General features: G+C 42.6%; 1 protein-coding gene across 2 annotated transcripts; it reads right to left on the reverse strand.

Moving 5' to 3' along the window:
• Window positions 1-623: 623 nt before the first annotated feature.
• Window positions 624-12,768, reverse strand: LOC106611648 (probable carboxypeptidase X1). Of its 2 annotated transcripts, XM_014212072.2 has the most exons (14): window positions 12,183-12,768; window positions 10,964-11,128; window positions 9,183-9,292; window positions 8,873-9,012; window positions 8,659-8,743; window positions 7,849-8,002; window positions 7,635-7,726; window positions 6,691-6,814; window positions 3,346-3,542; window positions 3,003-3,191; window positions 2,258-2,552; window positions 1,970-2,109; window positions 1,784-1,886; window positions 624-1,601 (listed from the first exon to the last, which is right to left on the reverse strand). In XM_014212072.2, exons 1-14 carry the CDS (start codon window positions 12,616-12,618, stop codon window positions 1,297-1,299), a joined length of 2,535 nt encoding a protein of 844 aa, XP_014067547.1. In that variant the 5' UTR covers window positions 12,619-12,768; the 3' UTR covers window positions 624-1,296. The 2 variants fall into 2 exon arrangements, with proteins under 2 accessions (XP_014067547.1, XP_014067548.1); XM_014212073.2 differs by lacking the exon at window positions 10,964-11,128 and having other exon boundaries at window positions 12,183-12,758.
• Between the last annotated feature and the right edge of the window lie 1,512 nt (window positions 12,769-14,280).

A 14,280-nucleotide genomic window follows, 5' to 3' on the forward strand; every position in this document is an offset into this window, starting at 1 on the left:
GTGGATCCCATCCTCCTTATAAAACCGGTTTTGTTTCCAAAATGTATTGAAATCTAGTATGTGGGACCGTGGGTGCAATCCTTGGCCGTACGAGTGAACCCACTGGGCACAGATGTCAATTCAATGTCTTTTCCACGTTGGTTCAACGTAATTTCCTGTGAATGGCGTGGAAACAACGTTGATTCAACCAGTGTGTGCCCACTGGGTCTTTTTCTCATGCAAGGATCTGGACACGGTGTAGTAGGGTATTGAGATAAACTTGGCTCATGTTTTTACTTTTACTTAAAAATGAATCGTGACCAACACGAAACACAGCCTGGACAGGTAAAGGTTTGCTTTTGAAGTATTACATTAAGAATTTAGAAAAGTAAATTTTCCCCAAGATTTTAAAAAACATTTTGAATGCATTTTCCCCACTGCTGCACATGATTCCTCGTTGGCAGAGAAGCAGGCAGCTGTCGGTGGTGATGTGGGTGGGCGTTTCCGTGGCACTGGCCTGCGTCGTCCTATCCCTGATCACTACCCTGTGGTGGCGCTTTGTCAGCCGCAAACGCCATGGAGGACGACGGCGGCAACAGGATATGCAACTCCATAGAAAACAAGACATCGGTTTGACTTTGGACTATTGGTGTTTATAAGTAAAGCTTTATTTGGGATCCATTCATAACATTGTCTCTTGGCTTGCAAGGACATCCAAATGCCAGCATTTAATTTTGGTAGTATAAAAATGAACCAAAGAAAGACAAACATTAAAAATCATATAATTTCATTTGAATAGATTTAAAATATCTCATGTAGAACTCTTATCAGTTCCAGACTGTAACAGCAGAGCTCTCGTCTCTATGACATGATGCATGAGTCATTTTATTCTCATTGAGTTTGGTCTGTAATTTGTGGCATGAATTTTACTTGAATAGTGGTATATCTACCCAACGGTGGATTTGAACAGCATCATGCCACTTGGTTTGTTGTTGTAACTAACCTGAGTTCTTCAAGTGAAAATAATATTTTAATCCAAAATCACCTTGCAAATATTTGCTCTAATCTGATTCAAATATCTAAATACAATCTGGCCCTTTCTTCAGAAATAAATCACTAAACCATACTGGAAGTACAATGCATTTAACATTTACATATTTTTTTTGTATCTCAGTAGGCTATTCCTACAGAACTGCCCACATGGTGTAAACACTTCCAAACTGACTTAAACCAGGAACTTCCCTCACGAGCCAATTAAATACAACAACCCTCCAGACAAAGTGTGTTGTGATTGGTTCACCGAAGGCCGGGTCAACATCACGACCCCCGTGCCTTCCTGCTAGCAGCCGCACGCCTACTGTTGATGGCCTTGGTGCTGGCCCTCAGTTTTCTCAGACGCAGCTGTCGTAGCCTCAGCTGCAGGTCTTTGGGGAGCTTGCCCCCCTTGGCCAGGATCTCCTTCAGCCTCTGTTTGGGGGTCTTGGTGAGGCGGAAGTCACATATGGTGGGGTAATGCTCGTACATCACACGGCACATACGTGTGGATGGGTTGTAGCCCTCGGCGCTCACCGTGACCTCGTACTCGCCCGGGTTTAGCAGGCGCCAGTAGTCCCCGTCAACAACTGCAGTACAGGCAGGACACAAAATGGCTACAGGTTAGTGGTTGGCTTCTTTGGCCTACACCTTTCATAACATATTCCTGCAGTGCCCTCTAGGTGCAATTTTACGACATCATTTTGATGTTTTCTTCTTAAATAATTTCCTGATGCGAAAAAATGTGCATGTGAGGAGGGAGACAGCCCACCTGATCTAATATGGTGGTCGATGTCATCCACTTTGATTATGGCATCTGCAATGCCAGCCTCTGTGTCTTTGTCTCTGATCACACCCTTGAGTCCTCTGTGGACCTTCAATACAAAGCAAAAATCTAGAGATCAACAACACCATCATGCTGTGTTTAAACTGTACTAGACACTATTGGTGGACGGACCTGCTCCATGTAGATCAGTAAAGACTCTTTGTTGTTCTCCCACTCGATGGGCAGCTCACTGGCATGGGGGAACTTATCACAGGACAACTCCACTGTCACATCGAAGCAATTGGTGTGTAGATAGCTGAAATCATTCATGCCTGGAATAGATTTCAGGCAAATAATCAAGAATGTAAATCTTAAAATGGTACTTGAAATGACAGTACAGTACCCTGCTTTTCAAAGACGATGAGATGAACAAGATCACAAAATGCATGACCATGACCATAAAAGCGGTGGAATTCTCACTTCCTTGGACCGTGTGCCAGTTGGCTCCGTTGATGATGTTGTTGTAGCGTTGGAAGTTTTCATTGTGACAAGGCCGGCGGTCTGGATTCGACATGACCTGGTTGGTGCTGGCATAGACCGTGGCCAGCCAGCGGAAGAAACTATTGTCCGGTGTAGGGGTGTCATCGCGAGGTGCCCAGTCTTCAGTCCTGTCGAAGGGGTAGGTGACCACCAGTTCACCCCCGTGGAGGTTGGCACTTAATACGAATGGGATGTTCTGCATCCAGTTAATGACAGCACGCGTCTCTAAGGCCACCTATTGGATATAGGTCAATGCCACAGGAATAATGCATTCAAACAATATATTGAAGTACAACAATTGAAATGGTTTATATTCTATGTGTGATAGTTTTGACATATTCTCAAGGATATTGCTACATGACAAATCAAGAGCTTGGTTCTATAAGGTTACACAGTATCTGCATTTTTGTCAAAATTGAATTATTGACATAGCCTTGTTCTGTTCAATGTTCTTTACCTATATAGTACTCTAAATACGCCAATTCATGTTTAGTTCAAAAGAATACCATTCAAACCAATGAGGGTTCAGAACTTTAAAGCCAATTATCGCAGAATCATCTTTTTGCAGATAGATTTAAGAACATTTTCGCATTCTTGATTTTCCCTAATTCGCTAACACAATATCATAGAGTGGATACTATTTGGTGATTTGATGTATGCGTGTGAATTCTAAATGTCAACTTACGAAGGCGTCCTCTGAGGTATAGTACTCTGGTATGGGGATGTAGTGGTTGATGAGTTTGGACTTATCGTTATTTTGGAAGTCAAATTCAACAGCATCCCACATGACTTTGTTCAGGTCAGCAAAGTTGTGGTTCATGTCGATGCCCTGGTAGCTATAGCGACCGAGCGCCCACCCCGCCAACTCGGAACCCTGGGATGAGAGAAGGGTCAGAGGTCAACATGGGCCTCTTTGAATGGTTAAAGGATATTTGACCAGTAATGTTGAGCATAAAAAAATACTCTCAGTAATAACACTATAATATATTATATTACAACAAAACATGTTATAACATGTTTTCTGAGACCTTCTTGAAGGCCATTTCATAACCATCGGGGTTCATGGATGGCAGCAAGTGGATGCGTGTCTCCTTGACCAGCCGGACGATGCGCTGGTTTCCCAGTTTGTACTCCTGACAGATATACTGCATCAGGTTGAGAAGCAGCTCCCTGCCCAGGGCTTCATTCCCATGCATGCCAGCCACATAGCGGAACTCTGGCTCGCCTGCAGAGGGAGACAAAGCACATGTGTAAACACAGCATAGCAGTGGCTACAAAAGTTGTTGTGACCAATGATTTATATATGCACTAGATGACTAATAGGTGGCGCTTTGTTGAAGCCACCTAGCCTCCATCTTGGCACTCCCCCAATGTTGTAATATATTTCCTATGGGGTAGTGCCAATATGGCCGACCAGTGGCTTCAAAGCCTCTCAATGGCCAAAACATAGCATCTGCAATCCAGGGTTTATATACAGTACATCATTGGTTGTGACCATTAGGTTAGAAGCCATTCTTCCATGCCGCTCTAGTTTACACTTATATAATCCACTGGCAGATGGTTCTGAAATCCAGCACATCCTCCCTAGATAGCTTTTTGGTTTTTGACTACTTCCCTTGAGCAACTTCCCATGAGTCAAGTAACAACGTTTCCGGGGGCGGGCCCAAAGAGATATGGCTGAGTGTAAATTCAATCAACAGCATTTAAAACTGTGGCTTTTACTTGGCAAACATAACAAAACACTGGTGTGATTGGACTGAATCTAACAGGTCAGGTGCAGACTTAATCATTTATTTAAAAAATGATGATTTGGTTGGGAGATTACTCTCGGCTTTGGAGGAGCACAAGCCACGTCTGTTCCTATGCTCAAGGGGCTTCTGTAGGTTCCGAGTGCAATGTTCTGGAATGTTTTTTTTAACCTCCCCTTTCTAATTCACACCACACAAACCACCCATTCAAATCATAGTTCCATAGATCCAAATAAGAAAATAAAAATCTCACATCTCATGACAACGATTAGAATTCTGTCCCTAGATGACCTATGAAGTCAACATTACTAACTGGATCTCCGAGATACTGTAAGACTAAAAAAAATATGCTTCCACTGAGCACAGACGGCAATTCAAAGTCTATTCCACGTTGGTTTATAACTGTGTTCTCATAACACAGCAAGAATGGATATGGAATCCTGGAATTCTGGTTACTGTTCCGGTTGAAATAAGGCCCCTAGTCTTAACCACAGAACGAATGCATTGTTGATAGAAAACACCTGTCCAGAGAGTCTGATTGGCACAGGTCCTGACTGTGTCAAAGCATGTAAATCACAGACAGTACATTCTTTGGACAACAAGAACCTCAGACACCCTCCCATAAACTATTTACATTTCTGTCCTCTCCTTTCTGTTGATCTTGCCTGTATTTTTTTTCACAGCTATGAAATGAATTGTACGGTCAGTTTTTACAGTAACAGTGCATCATACCTAAAGCCTTGTGTCACAGCAAAACATTTGGGGTTTGATAAAATAGGACCCCCCAAAAGAAACAAAGCACATATCTATCACCATGAACCCACTGACTGTGAGTTCACATTGTACATACTGGCACATGGGACGAAAAGGCAAAGGACTTTGCCAGTGGAACATTTAAACTAGTCTGGCTTATCCTCTGCCAATGGAATTGGAGGTTAACAACAAAATTAGGTCAAGTTGACAGACAAAAAAACATTCAAAGCTTTTTATTCTCTTAAAAAAACAAGCCAATATTCTAAATTGTCATTTTAAGACTAGTCAGCCTGTTTGAAACGGCTTCTCCTTATATTCCAGTGCACAGGCTAACCAGTTCTCTGTCTATGGCATTCCTGACTCTCTCTCCCATTATGAGTTCTGGCGGCAAGGGGTATTAGTGGTTGCCAGAGCTGGTAGACCGGCTCAATGGGCGCCGAGCGTGGTCAATGAGTCCAAAGCAAACACTTTAGACAAGTCAGAGTGAACAAGGATTGAGAGCATACTGTACAAAGTACTATAGCAGTGGCACTGCAGATAAGTTCCAACCTGGACTACATAGTAAACGTAAATCCAGGACACTCCAATTAGTATGATATGTTACATTTGGTATGATATGTATTCATTTGTGGATGTCTGTCATCCTTTTTGTATGATATGTTACGAATTACAATTCGTATGATACACTATATATACAAAAGTATGTGGACACACCTTCAAATTAGTGGATTCCGCTATTTCATCCACACCCGTTGCTGACAGGTGTATAAAATCGAGCACACATCCATGCAATCTTCATAGAGTGGTGTAAAGCTCGCCGCCATTGGTCTCTTGAGCAGTGGAAATACGTTTCCTAGAGTGATGAATCACGCTTCACCATCTGGCAGATGAATCTGGGTTTGGCGGATGACAGGAGAGCGCTACCTATCCCAATGCATAGTGCCAATTAAAGTTTGGTGGAGGAGGAATAATGGTCTGGTGCTGTTTTTCATGGTTCGGGCTAGGCAACAGTTTGGAGAAGGCCCTTTCCTGTATCAGCATGATAATGCCCCCGTGCAAAAAGCGAGGTCCATACAGAAATGGTTTGTCGAGATCAGTGTGGAAGAACTTGACTGGCCTGCACAAAGCCCTGACCTCAACCCCATCGAACACCTTTGGGATGAATTGGAACGCTGATTGATAGCCAGGCCTAATCGCCCAACATCAGCACCCGACCTCGCTAATGCTCGTGGCTGAAAGGAAGCAAGTCCCTGCAGCAATGTTCCAACATCTAGTGGAAAGCCTTCCCAGAAGAGTGGAGGCTGTTGTAGCAGCAAAGGGGGAACCAACTCCATATTAATGCCCATGATTTTTGGAATGAGATGTTCGACGAGCAGGTGTCCACATACTTCTGGTCATGTAGTGTATGTTGTGAATTGCAATTTGTATATATTTTATAAATTAGCAAAACGTATGACAGGTTCCGAATTACAATTTGTTGTCGCTAATGTTAGCTAGGTGGCTAGTTGGCTAATGCTAATGCTACGGGTTACGTTTTAGCGTTAGGGGAAGGGTTAGCTAACATACATAAGTAGTTGCAAAGATGCTATAATGCAAAAGTTGTCCGTGATGAAATTTGAACACGAAACCTTTGGCTTGCTAGACATTCGCGTTATACACCCACCCACCCATCCACCCTACTTTATTTTTGACATTTTTTTAAGTAACCTTTTGTCTTATGTAACCATACCAAACGTAACATATCATTCTAATTTGAGTGTCCCTGATTTACATTTCATTTGTTACGTCTAGTCTATGAGGCCAGGCTGTAAGCTATGTAGCATTGCCTTATGCTAAGACTTCATAAGGTGTAATAGGCCTATATCTACTCACCCAGCTCATGCTTTCCAGGGTGGTCGGAGATCTCCATGACGTACATCTTGAGACCCATGTGACTCTTCCCGATGCTGTAGATATGTGTAATGTCAGGGCAGGCCTCGGTCACTGATTTCATGAGCTGAGGAGGGACAGAGTTATGGTGTTGTCTGGTGGGCATTAGACTTCCATTCCTGTGGGACCCCCAGAGTATGCACATTTTTGGGGGGGAAATATATATTTTTGCATCCGGGGGGTCCACCAGGAATGGATTGAGTAAACACTGCCTTATGATGGTTAAGTGTGACTGAGAAGGAAGCATCAGTATGCACAGTACAGTTTTTCTACAGTACAACTGGATACATAGTCTTGGTTTAGTTTGCTGAGCACATGGGGAGAGTGCGGTATGTGTGGACACGAGCCTAATGTTACATCGTACCGGTCAGACTCACCTCAAGCTCTTTACTGAGCGGTAGTGGCAGTGTAGTGAGGAGAAGAAAAACCCCTAATAATATTTGTTTTTCGGTGAGACTGAGGGAGGGAGCTCCAACCAGAAACCCTCTGCTTCCAGGACAGATTCAGTCAAGCGCCAGAGAGTAGATTGAAGTGAAGGGAGGAAGTTTCTTGCTAACTGTTGCATGCCATGTCCCTGCTGCTATGTTTATAATGCACAACATCACAAAATCTGAGCTAGCGTAGGATTTTCTTTTATGAGAAATTGTATTATTTTCTAAGTCACTGTTGTGTAGTTCTAAAATATGGTGAATCAGTTGTTTGGAATTCTAATGATGATTCTCTCAGACACACGCAACCCATTCGAAACCTCTCGCAACCCAAATTTAGGTTATGACCCCACACCACCAGTTGAGAGTTGCTGCTATATTCTTATTGGTCAAATATTTGTTAATTGTTGGAAGAGAACAGGAAGTAGTTGAGTTGATGTATGGCTGTGAAGGCCTTACTTTCCTCATCTCCTTGTAGTTGTGGTGTCTGAAGTCCAGCTTGTCTTGGGTGCCTTGCTCCGTCTGCTGCCAAGCGTAGATGTTGTTGGGATCTACAGGAGGGGAAAGACGCAACATAATGGAAATGCAATAAAATGTCAATGTCGTTGAGGTTATGATTCCTGTGTCTTAATCTAGTGTTGGGAGGATGTTGTGATGATGTTGGTGGACAAACCTGGCAGGGTACAGCCCAGAACCTCAGCTCTCAGACAGATAGTTCCGTTCTCGTACCAGCTCTGTGGATTGATGCGGATGTAGCGCGCCACTGTTGCCGACTCGTTAAATAGGGCCAACGCTGGAGTTTCAGTATCCTGGTTCCCCTCAAATACCTACAGTACAGGAAAATGCCAATAGTGGAGATAAGTCATGCTCCATGAAGAGATGACTTCATATTCAATGAAGTGTTTATTTCTTGTTTCTCGAATTGCAGACTGTATCTTTAATAGATTATACAATAACTTCCAATTTTGCAGTTTCCGTCTCTCTGCCAGTCACATTTTCAAACCAGTGCCACAGACTGGTAACTAGATGGTGCAATCTGCCACAGTGTGCCCATGGAGAGTAAGGCTTGTGGGTTGGCAAGGTTGGCACAGTGGAGTCAGCTTTGGCCAGGGCAGACTCTCAGCGCCATGGTCAGCTTGCCAACAGACAGTGGAATGTCATTGGTCAATGATGTCAGAGCACGATAGATATGAATACCTCACTGGACCACATAATGATTATTTATTATTATTTTTTATCTTTTATTTTTATTTCACCTTTATTTAACTAGGCAAGTCAGTTAAGAACAAATTCTTATTTGCAATGATGGCCTACCCCGGCCAAATCCAGGCGACGCTGGGCCAATTGTGCTCCGCCCTATGGGACAATTGGGTAATGGGTAATGAGGAATCAAATAGTATTGCTATTCAAGATATGAAAATGGGAAGAAGGGAATAGATTATGGTTACTACATATCATATTTTAATGTATTGAATCAACTCACTGCCTCTTTAGTCCCATTCATAGCTGGCTGCCAGACCAGGGTATCATTACTGAACTGGACCTTGTAGGTGAGTATGAAGTCCCAACTGTTAGGAAAGACAGGGGCAACTAATTAGCAATGTCCATACGACATTTACAATGCATACAATTCATTGCTATGGCTACATCACTGCACAATGGGGGCTTGGTGAACATGTGCCGTGACCTCCACTGACCTCCAGATTGAGCTGCGTCCCTGCAGGATGACCCCGGTGAAGCGCGTGGGTCGCCGGGCATCCACCTCCAGCCACTGTTTCTTATCCTCATACTGGGCGCACCACGCCCCATCATAGATGTCCCCGTCCTCAATACCCGACTACCCAGACAGACAGATTTTATTTACAAAGTGCATTTTACAAATCTAAACACAAGCTGTAGAGGTGGTTACCACAGAATAATGCATGGAGAAAATGGTAAGAATGGCAGTAACATTTGTTGTGTTTGCTAACAGTGGTGAGAGACCTGTAGACTAGTTCTTGGTCTCACCTGGATGTTGAGTCGACCGCGGTGAGGTCCAAGTCCCCGGCGCTTGTAGGACGAGGCCCGCAGCTGTGTGTCCTTCACCCTCAGAGACTCCAGCCCCAGCGGAGGGCACTCTGACAGTCACGTAAGGAGAACAAGGTCACAGAGGAGAACAAGGTCACACACACACACAAGTCAAATATTGACTTGCAGAGAAGAAATGGATCTAACGTGTAAGAAAGCTGTCCATGAACATGACATGACATGTCCATGGGAATTACAAGTTGAATTTAATGCCTTGACAGGAGCGGTAGCAGAAGGGAGATTGAGAGACTGCCCACTGGGCACAGATGTCAATTCAACATCTATTCCAAGTTGGTGGAAACAACGTTGATTCAACCAGTGAGTGTCCAGTGGGTGCATACATGCGCAATTCTCTAAGGTATTTGAGCATGAAAGAGAGTGAGAGGGGAAAGTAATGAAGAGATGCAGAAGGGTTCGCAAGAAAGAGAGCAGAAGCGTGCAGGAAAGAGAGACTTCCTGCGTTTCCATGTGAGGAGCAGACAGGCGCTCATTGTCTGAGGAGCTAAGCCTGGTCGACTGGTCCTCTAAACACTAGTTCCTGTGTTAGGGCTGTGAGTGGTCTCTCTTAAAACCCTAATACCCTTTTGCCTTAGAGGCCTGCAGGATCTCTCCACGGGGGTCATTGCTCTGCTCCAAGAGCTAATTGTTTAAAACGACTCAAACTTTGTTGACAGTAGTCTGCCAAGTAAAGTAGCCAACTGATCTACTGAACTAGTGAAGTGATGCCAAAGACATTAACCTCATGTCAACAATGGTTTTGTCGTTTTAATGAAAATCGTGTTTTTACTCTGATACTATTTGTGTTAGGAGAATTGGCAAACATAAGGACTCAATGATTTCTTAGAGCTATCCTATTTAGAGCATAGGAAACCTCGTATAAGCTTTATGCATTAAATCATGTCCAACCTCAACAATTTGTATAGTTTCTTCAGTGTCGTCAGTTGAAGAGAGACAATTTTCAGAATGCAGTTTAGATATTACAGCAAACTATCCAGTGGCCTTTGGGGTTACTCATCACCATTTTACCGGTACATTAGTCATGGTGAAAAACAGCTTGGCAGATCAGCCAACCTACAACATGAATATTTAAAACATTAGACTCCCTTTTTCTGAGGAAAAACTGGGGAAACTCATAACTTCCCCCTGCTTTGTGGCCTCACGGTCCCCCTACTTTGGGGCCTTACGGTCCCTCTGCCTCATTACACACAAACTTCCTACTCGGCTCGGCTCCTTATTCAAGGTATATCTCTCCATCTGGCCCCTGTAATTCCAGTTCTCTTTCCGTCACATTTCCGACCAGATCAGGGGCACCAGCCTGCCCCCCCCCCCCGCCACAGGGAGGGGCTTCCATGCAGCTCTGAGCAGTAATGAGAGAGAGGGAGAGCGCGAGAAAGAGAGAGAGAGAGAGAGGATGGGCAGGAAATACTACAGAAGACTAGGGTCAGTTGCTGGAGAACAAATGCAAAAGCACAACAACTATTTAAGCAAGGGAATGTTTTGTTTTGCTCTACTACTGCCAGTACCGTAGCTACTCTGTCATCAAGCAATGCTGCCAATGTCAGTTGTCTATCATTTATGCATTTCAAAGTTGAAGTGAAAATGTACCATGCTTTGTGCACGGTAAGGAAAAAGAGCGCTGCACAGTATACAGTATGTTGTCTATTAGGCATCTACCCATTCTCATACTGTACATGTCACTCGGGGAAGTTCCCCATACATACGTCCCACTGGCTTCACTGGCAGCGAAGGGTGCCCAATGATTTTGGGTTTGCTTTTTTTAACAACCTTGGGCTTGCGCTTCTTAGGTAGGACTTTGGGTTTCTTGGCCTTCTTCCATATCTTTTTAGGCTTCTTTACTGCCTTTACACTCCTGGTGGACCACTTGGCTACAAAAGGCAAACCATCTCATCAACATAAGATAAGGACTATACAACACATTCTCAGGCTTTACAGATATTGTATCTTGGTACTGAACGTAGATAGCTGACTCAGCCAGTTTAACTCAGGGTTTTCTGATGGTCTGTGTCTACAAGACAGCTGGTTCCCATTACAACCTGATAATCCCCAAGCTAAACACTTGTAGAACCAACCCCCTGGACTTGGTTTCCAAGACCACAGCAATGCAGCATAGCTATAACAACCCCCTCCCTGTAACTCGTGTTTTCCCTGCCTTTAGCTCCACAGTTGTTATTTATCCCATTCGTTTGCAATGTGTGTTTTCAGAGTTGTTTGTTGATGGACATGGTCTAAATGATTTCAATGTAAGTAATTAAAGATAAAAATGTAGATGCTTTTTAACCAATAGGCTGTGCCCAAGGCCGAAATACCGCATTTGGGGCCCTGGGGAAAACCTTTTTTTGGAGGGGAAATGGCTAATTCCCCATATTTCAACACATTTTGACATGGGGCAGAGAGAAACATGTGCAGTTTATATTGCTATTATACACATTTTGCTATGAGGCTGAGAGATAATTTTGCAGTTGTAAAGCTAATTTCCTGCAATTTTACACTTTTTGCCATGGGACAGAGAGAAATGTGTTGTTTTTAAAGCTCATCTCATACTATTCTTCATATTTTGCTATGAGGATGAGAGAAAATGTTGCAATTTTAAAGCAAACGTCCTGCAAGTCTACACACGTTGGCACTGAAGGTTGGAGCCCCGGGGCACGTGCCCTGCAAGCCTGCTCTGTAATCTGGCCCTGGCTGTCTTTTTCCAGACATATCACACATTTACTTGATGCAGAAGTGAGATGTCAGATATCTGCAAAAAAATGACACTTGAAAGACACATGAGATCATTTAAAAATGTCTGTAATATCTACAACAATGTCTAGCCTACGTCTATAATAACACATCACATAATGCATCATATTGTTTCAATATTTAATTTAGCAGTTGACCTGCATTTTACATCAGCAAATACATTTCAATGCCGCTCACCTAATTCGAGTGGTTCATCCTCAGGTTCTTTGTTCCATACTCTTTTTTCCACTTTCTTGTCGATACCCTCATTTAAGTCTTCTGTGTTGAAACTATAGTTAGCGGTGGTGGTCGTTCTCGGTGGTCTAGTAGTCGTTGCCAGTACCTTTGAAGTCGTTGTAGATGTCAACTTTACCGCTGGTGCGTTGGCGCTTTTATTGCTCTGGGTTGTATTTGGTTTAGTTGTAGAATCTCGTTTCTCAGTCGGAGTAACAGTTGTAGTTTTAATATAATCCACAGACCTCACTGTAGTTGTGCCATTGCCAGATGAAACGAGACCATGTGATCCACATATCAAACACGACAAAACAAAGGTAAAGTACAGGGCTTGTGCCATAACTGTCCCTTCAGACATTCCGGGTGAATATTGACAATTTAAACGTCCCCCACTCCACATGAAGGTCCACCCATAGACTTACATAATACGGATCCCGTGCACAATCCGTTGCGCGTGCAGAAGTAACGGGACCGCTGCCCATAAATGTTCTGTGTCCCGAACGTTTATAAAATCTTCACAATAAGAGCCCTCGTTTGACAGTTTTAAAAGGTACACATGTGAAAGATATCATCACAAGGCTGTAGTTATTATTAAAGGAGGGAACTGTAAACTATGTCTTGGTCAGTTCTACTGAATAATCTGTCTGTCCAACAGTCTACTTTCTGAACCATAGCTCCACAATTATTTTCATATTATTAAAACGGTTCTAGTTATTTGCAATATAATTTTACACTAAGGATGCTAATGAGCTTTTCATTTGATAGAAAAAAGCAGAAGCTGCTTCAGCTTTTGCTTGATGTGCTTGTGATTACAAAACAGAACAAAGTAACGCTGAAGTCCCAAATATTGATGGGGATGTGCTTCCATCTAGTGGCCAAAGCGGAGTATTACAACCACCAAATTCAACAATTACTTTCAGTTTGAATATAGTAGATAAACGTAGAACATTGCTTCATTTGCTCAGACTGAGCATGCAGGGACTGGCATGGCAATGATTGCTAAAACCTATTAAGTTAATAAAATTATAACGTGTGCATTTATTGTCTATGTTTTGGTAGGGATATCTAAAGAGAGCTGGGACAAATGTCAGATGTATTAAAGGCAATGTTGCATTTCTCAGCAAGTATAGGACATTTGTCACAAACTGGTGATAAAAGCTCCTAGAAATGCGAAATAAAAGGCTTACTGTCTTGTCATTTAACTGTAAAATTGTACATGGAATCCATATGGATTGTTTCTTGTGATCATCGAATAATTAACATCTTAGGGCTATGATTTAAAATGACGTTCTGTAAACGGGATAAAATGTGGTAGGGAAGATACTCACTAGATGGCGCCAGTGACCAGATTTTGAGCTGAACATTTGGAGCGCCAAAGTACAGACCAAGTAATATTTTTTTTAGCTATTATTGACATTTGAAATTGTCTTGTCTGCTTAATGTATTATATTCATAATAAGTAACACATCTTTTGGTAGCTGTCTTCTCTAATTTATCTACATTTTGTGGAATGATGAAATATAATTGTCATCAGAGATTGATTACCGTTTTGATAAATGATTGGGGTAGGAAATAATTATTAGACTTTTAAATCTTTTTTTTTTTTAAACATGGTGGGCATATATGATGCAACCTATGTTATTTCTTGGTGGATAACATTTTACACCAGCCTTACTATTGTACTGCAGTAACTTACTTTACTTAATGGAACATTCTTTCACAGCTCTCCTTTAATTTTATTTCTCTCTGTCAACCTGTAAGGATTTATAAATGGATGTTTCTGCATTATGCATTGAAGTTTTGTTAGGACAATATTCATTTGCCCCAACACTTGAGGATACTTTCCAGTCCTCCCTAAGTTATGCATGCTATATTCAAATGAGTCACGTTGCAGGTTTTCCAGTGTACACTCAGGTTCCGCCCCACTTACTCTCTTCTGGGAAAATGAATTCTCACATGCAGGTATTTGGACCTCTGTTAGTTGGATCTCGTCCCCAACATCCTGCTGTGTCCTTTTAGACCTGGTGTAGTAGTGTTTTGGCCTTTTACTTTGAAACACTGG

The sequence above is a fragment of the Salmo salar genome, chromosome ssa09, assembly GCF_905237065.1.
Source record: "Salmo salar chromosome ssa09, Ssal_v3.1, whole genome shotgun sequence".
NCBI lineage: Eukaryota > Metazoa > Chordata > Actinopteri > Salmoniformes > Salmonidae > Salmo > Salmo salar.

Bases quoted from the DNA above. Each gene is read 5' to 3' on its own strand.
- LOC106611648 (XM_014212072.2), bottom strand. From the start codon at position 12,618: ATGTGGAGTGGGGGACGTTTAAATTGTCAATATTCACCCGGAATGTCT. The intron at 6,815-7,634 runs GTAAGGCCTTCA...GTCCCTCCTCAG, and splicing joins ACTACAAGGAGATGAGGAAA to CTCATGAAATCAGTGACCGA. The intron at 2,553-3,002 runs GTAAGTTGACAT...TATATCCAATAG, and splicing joins ATACCTCAGAGGACGCCTTC to GTGGCCTTAGAGACGCGTGC.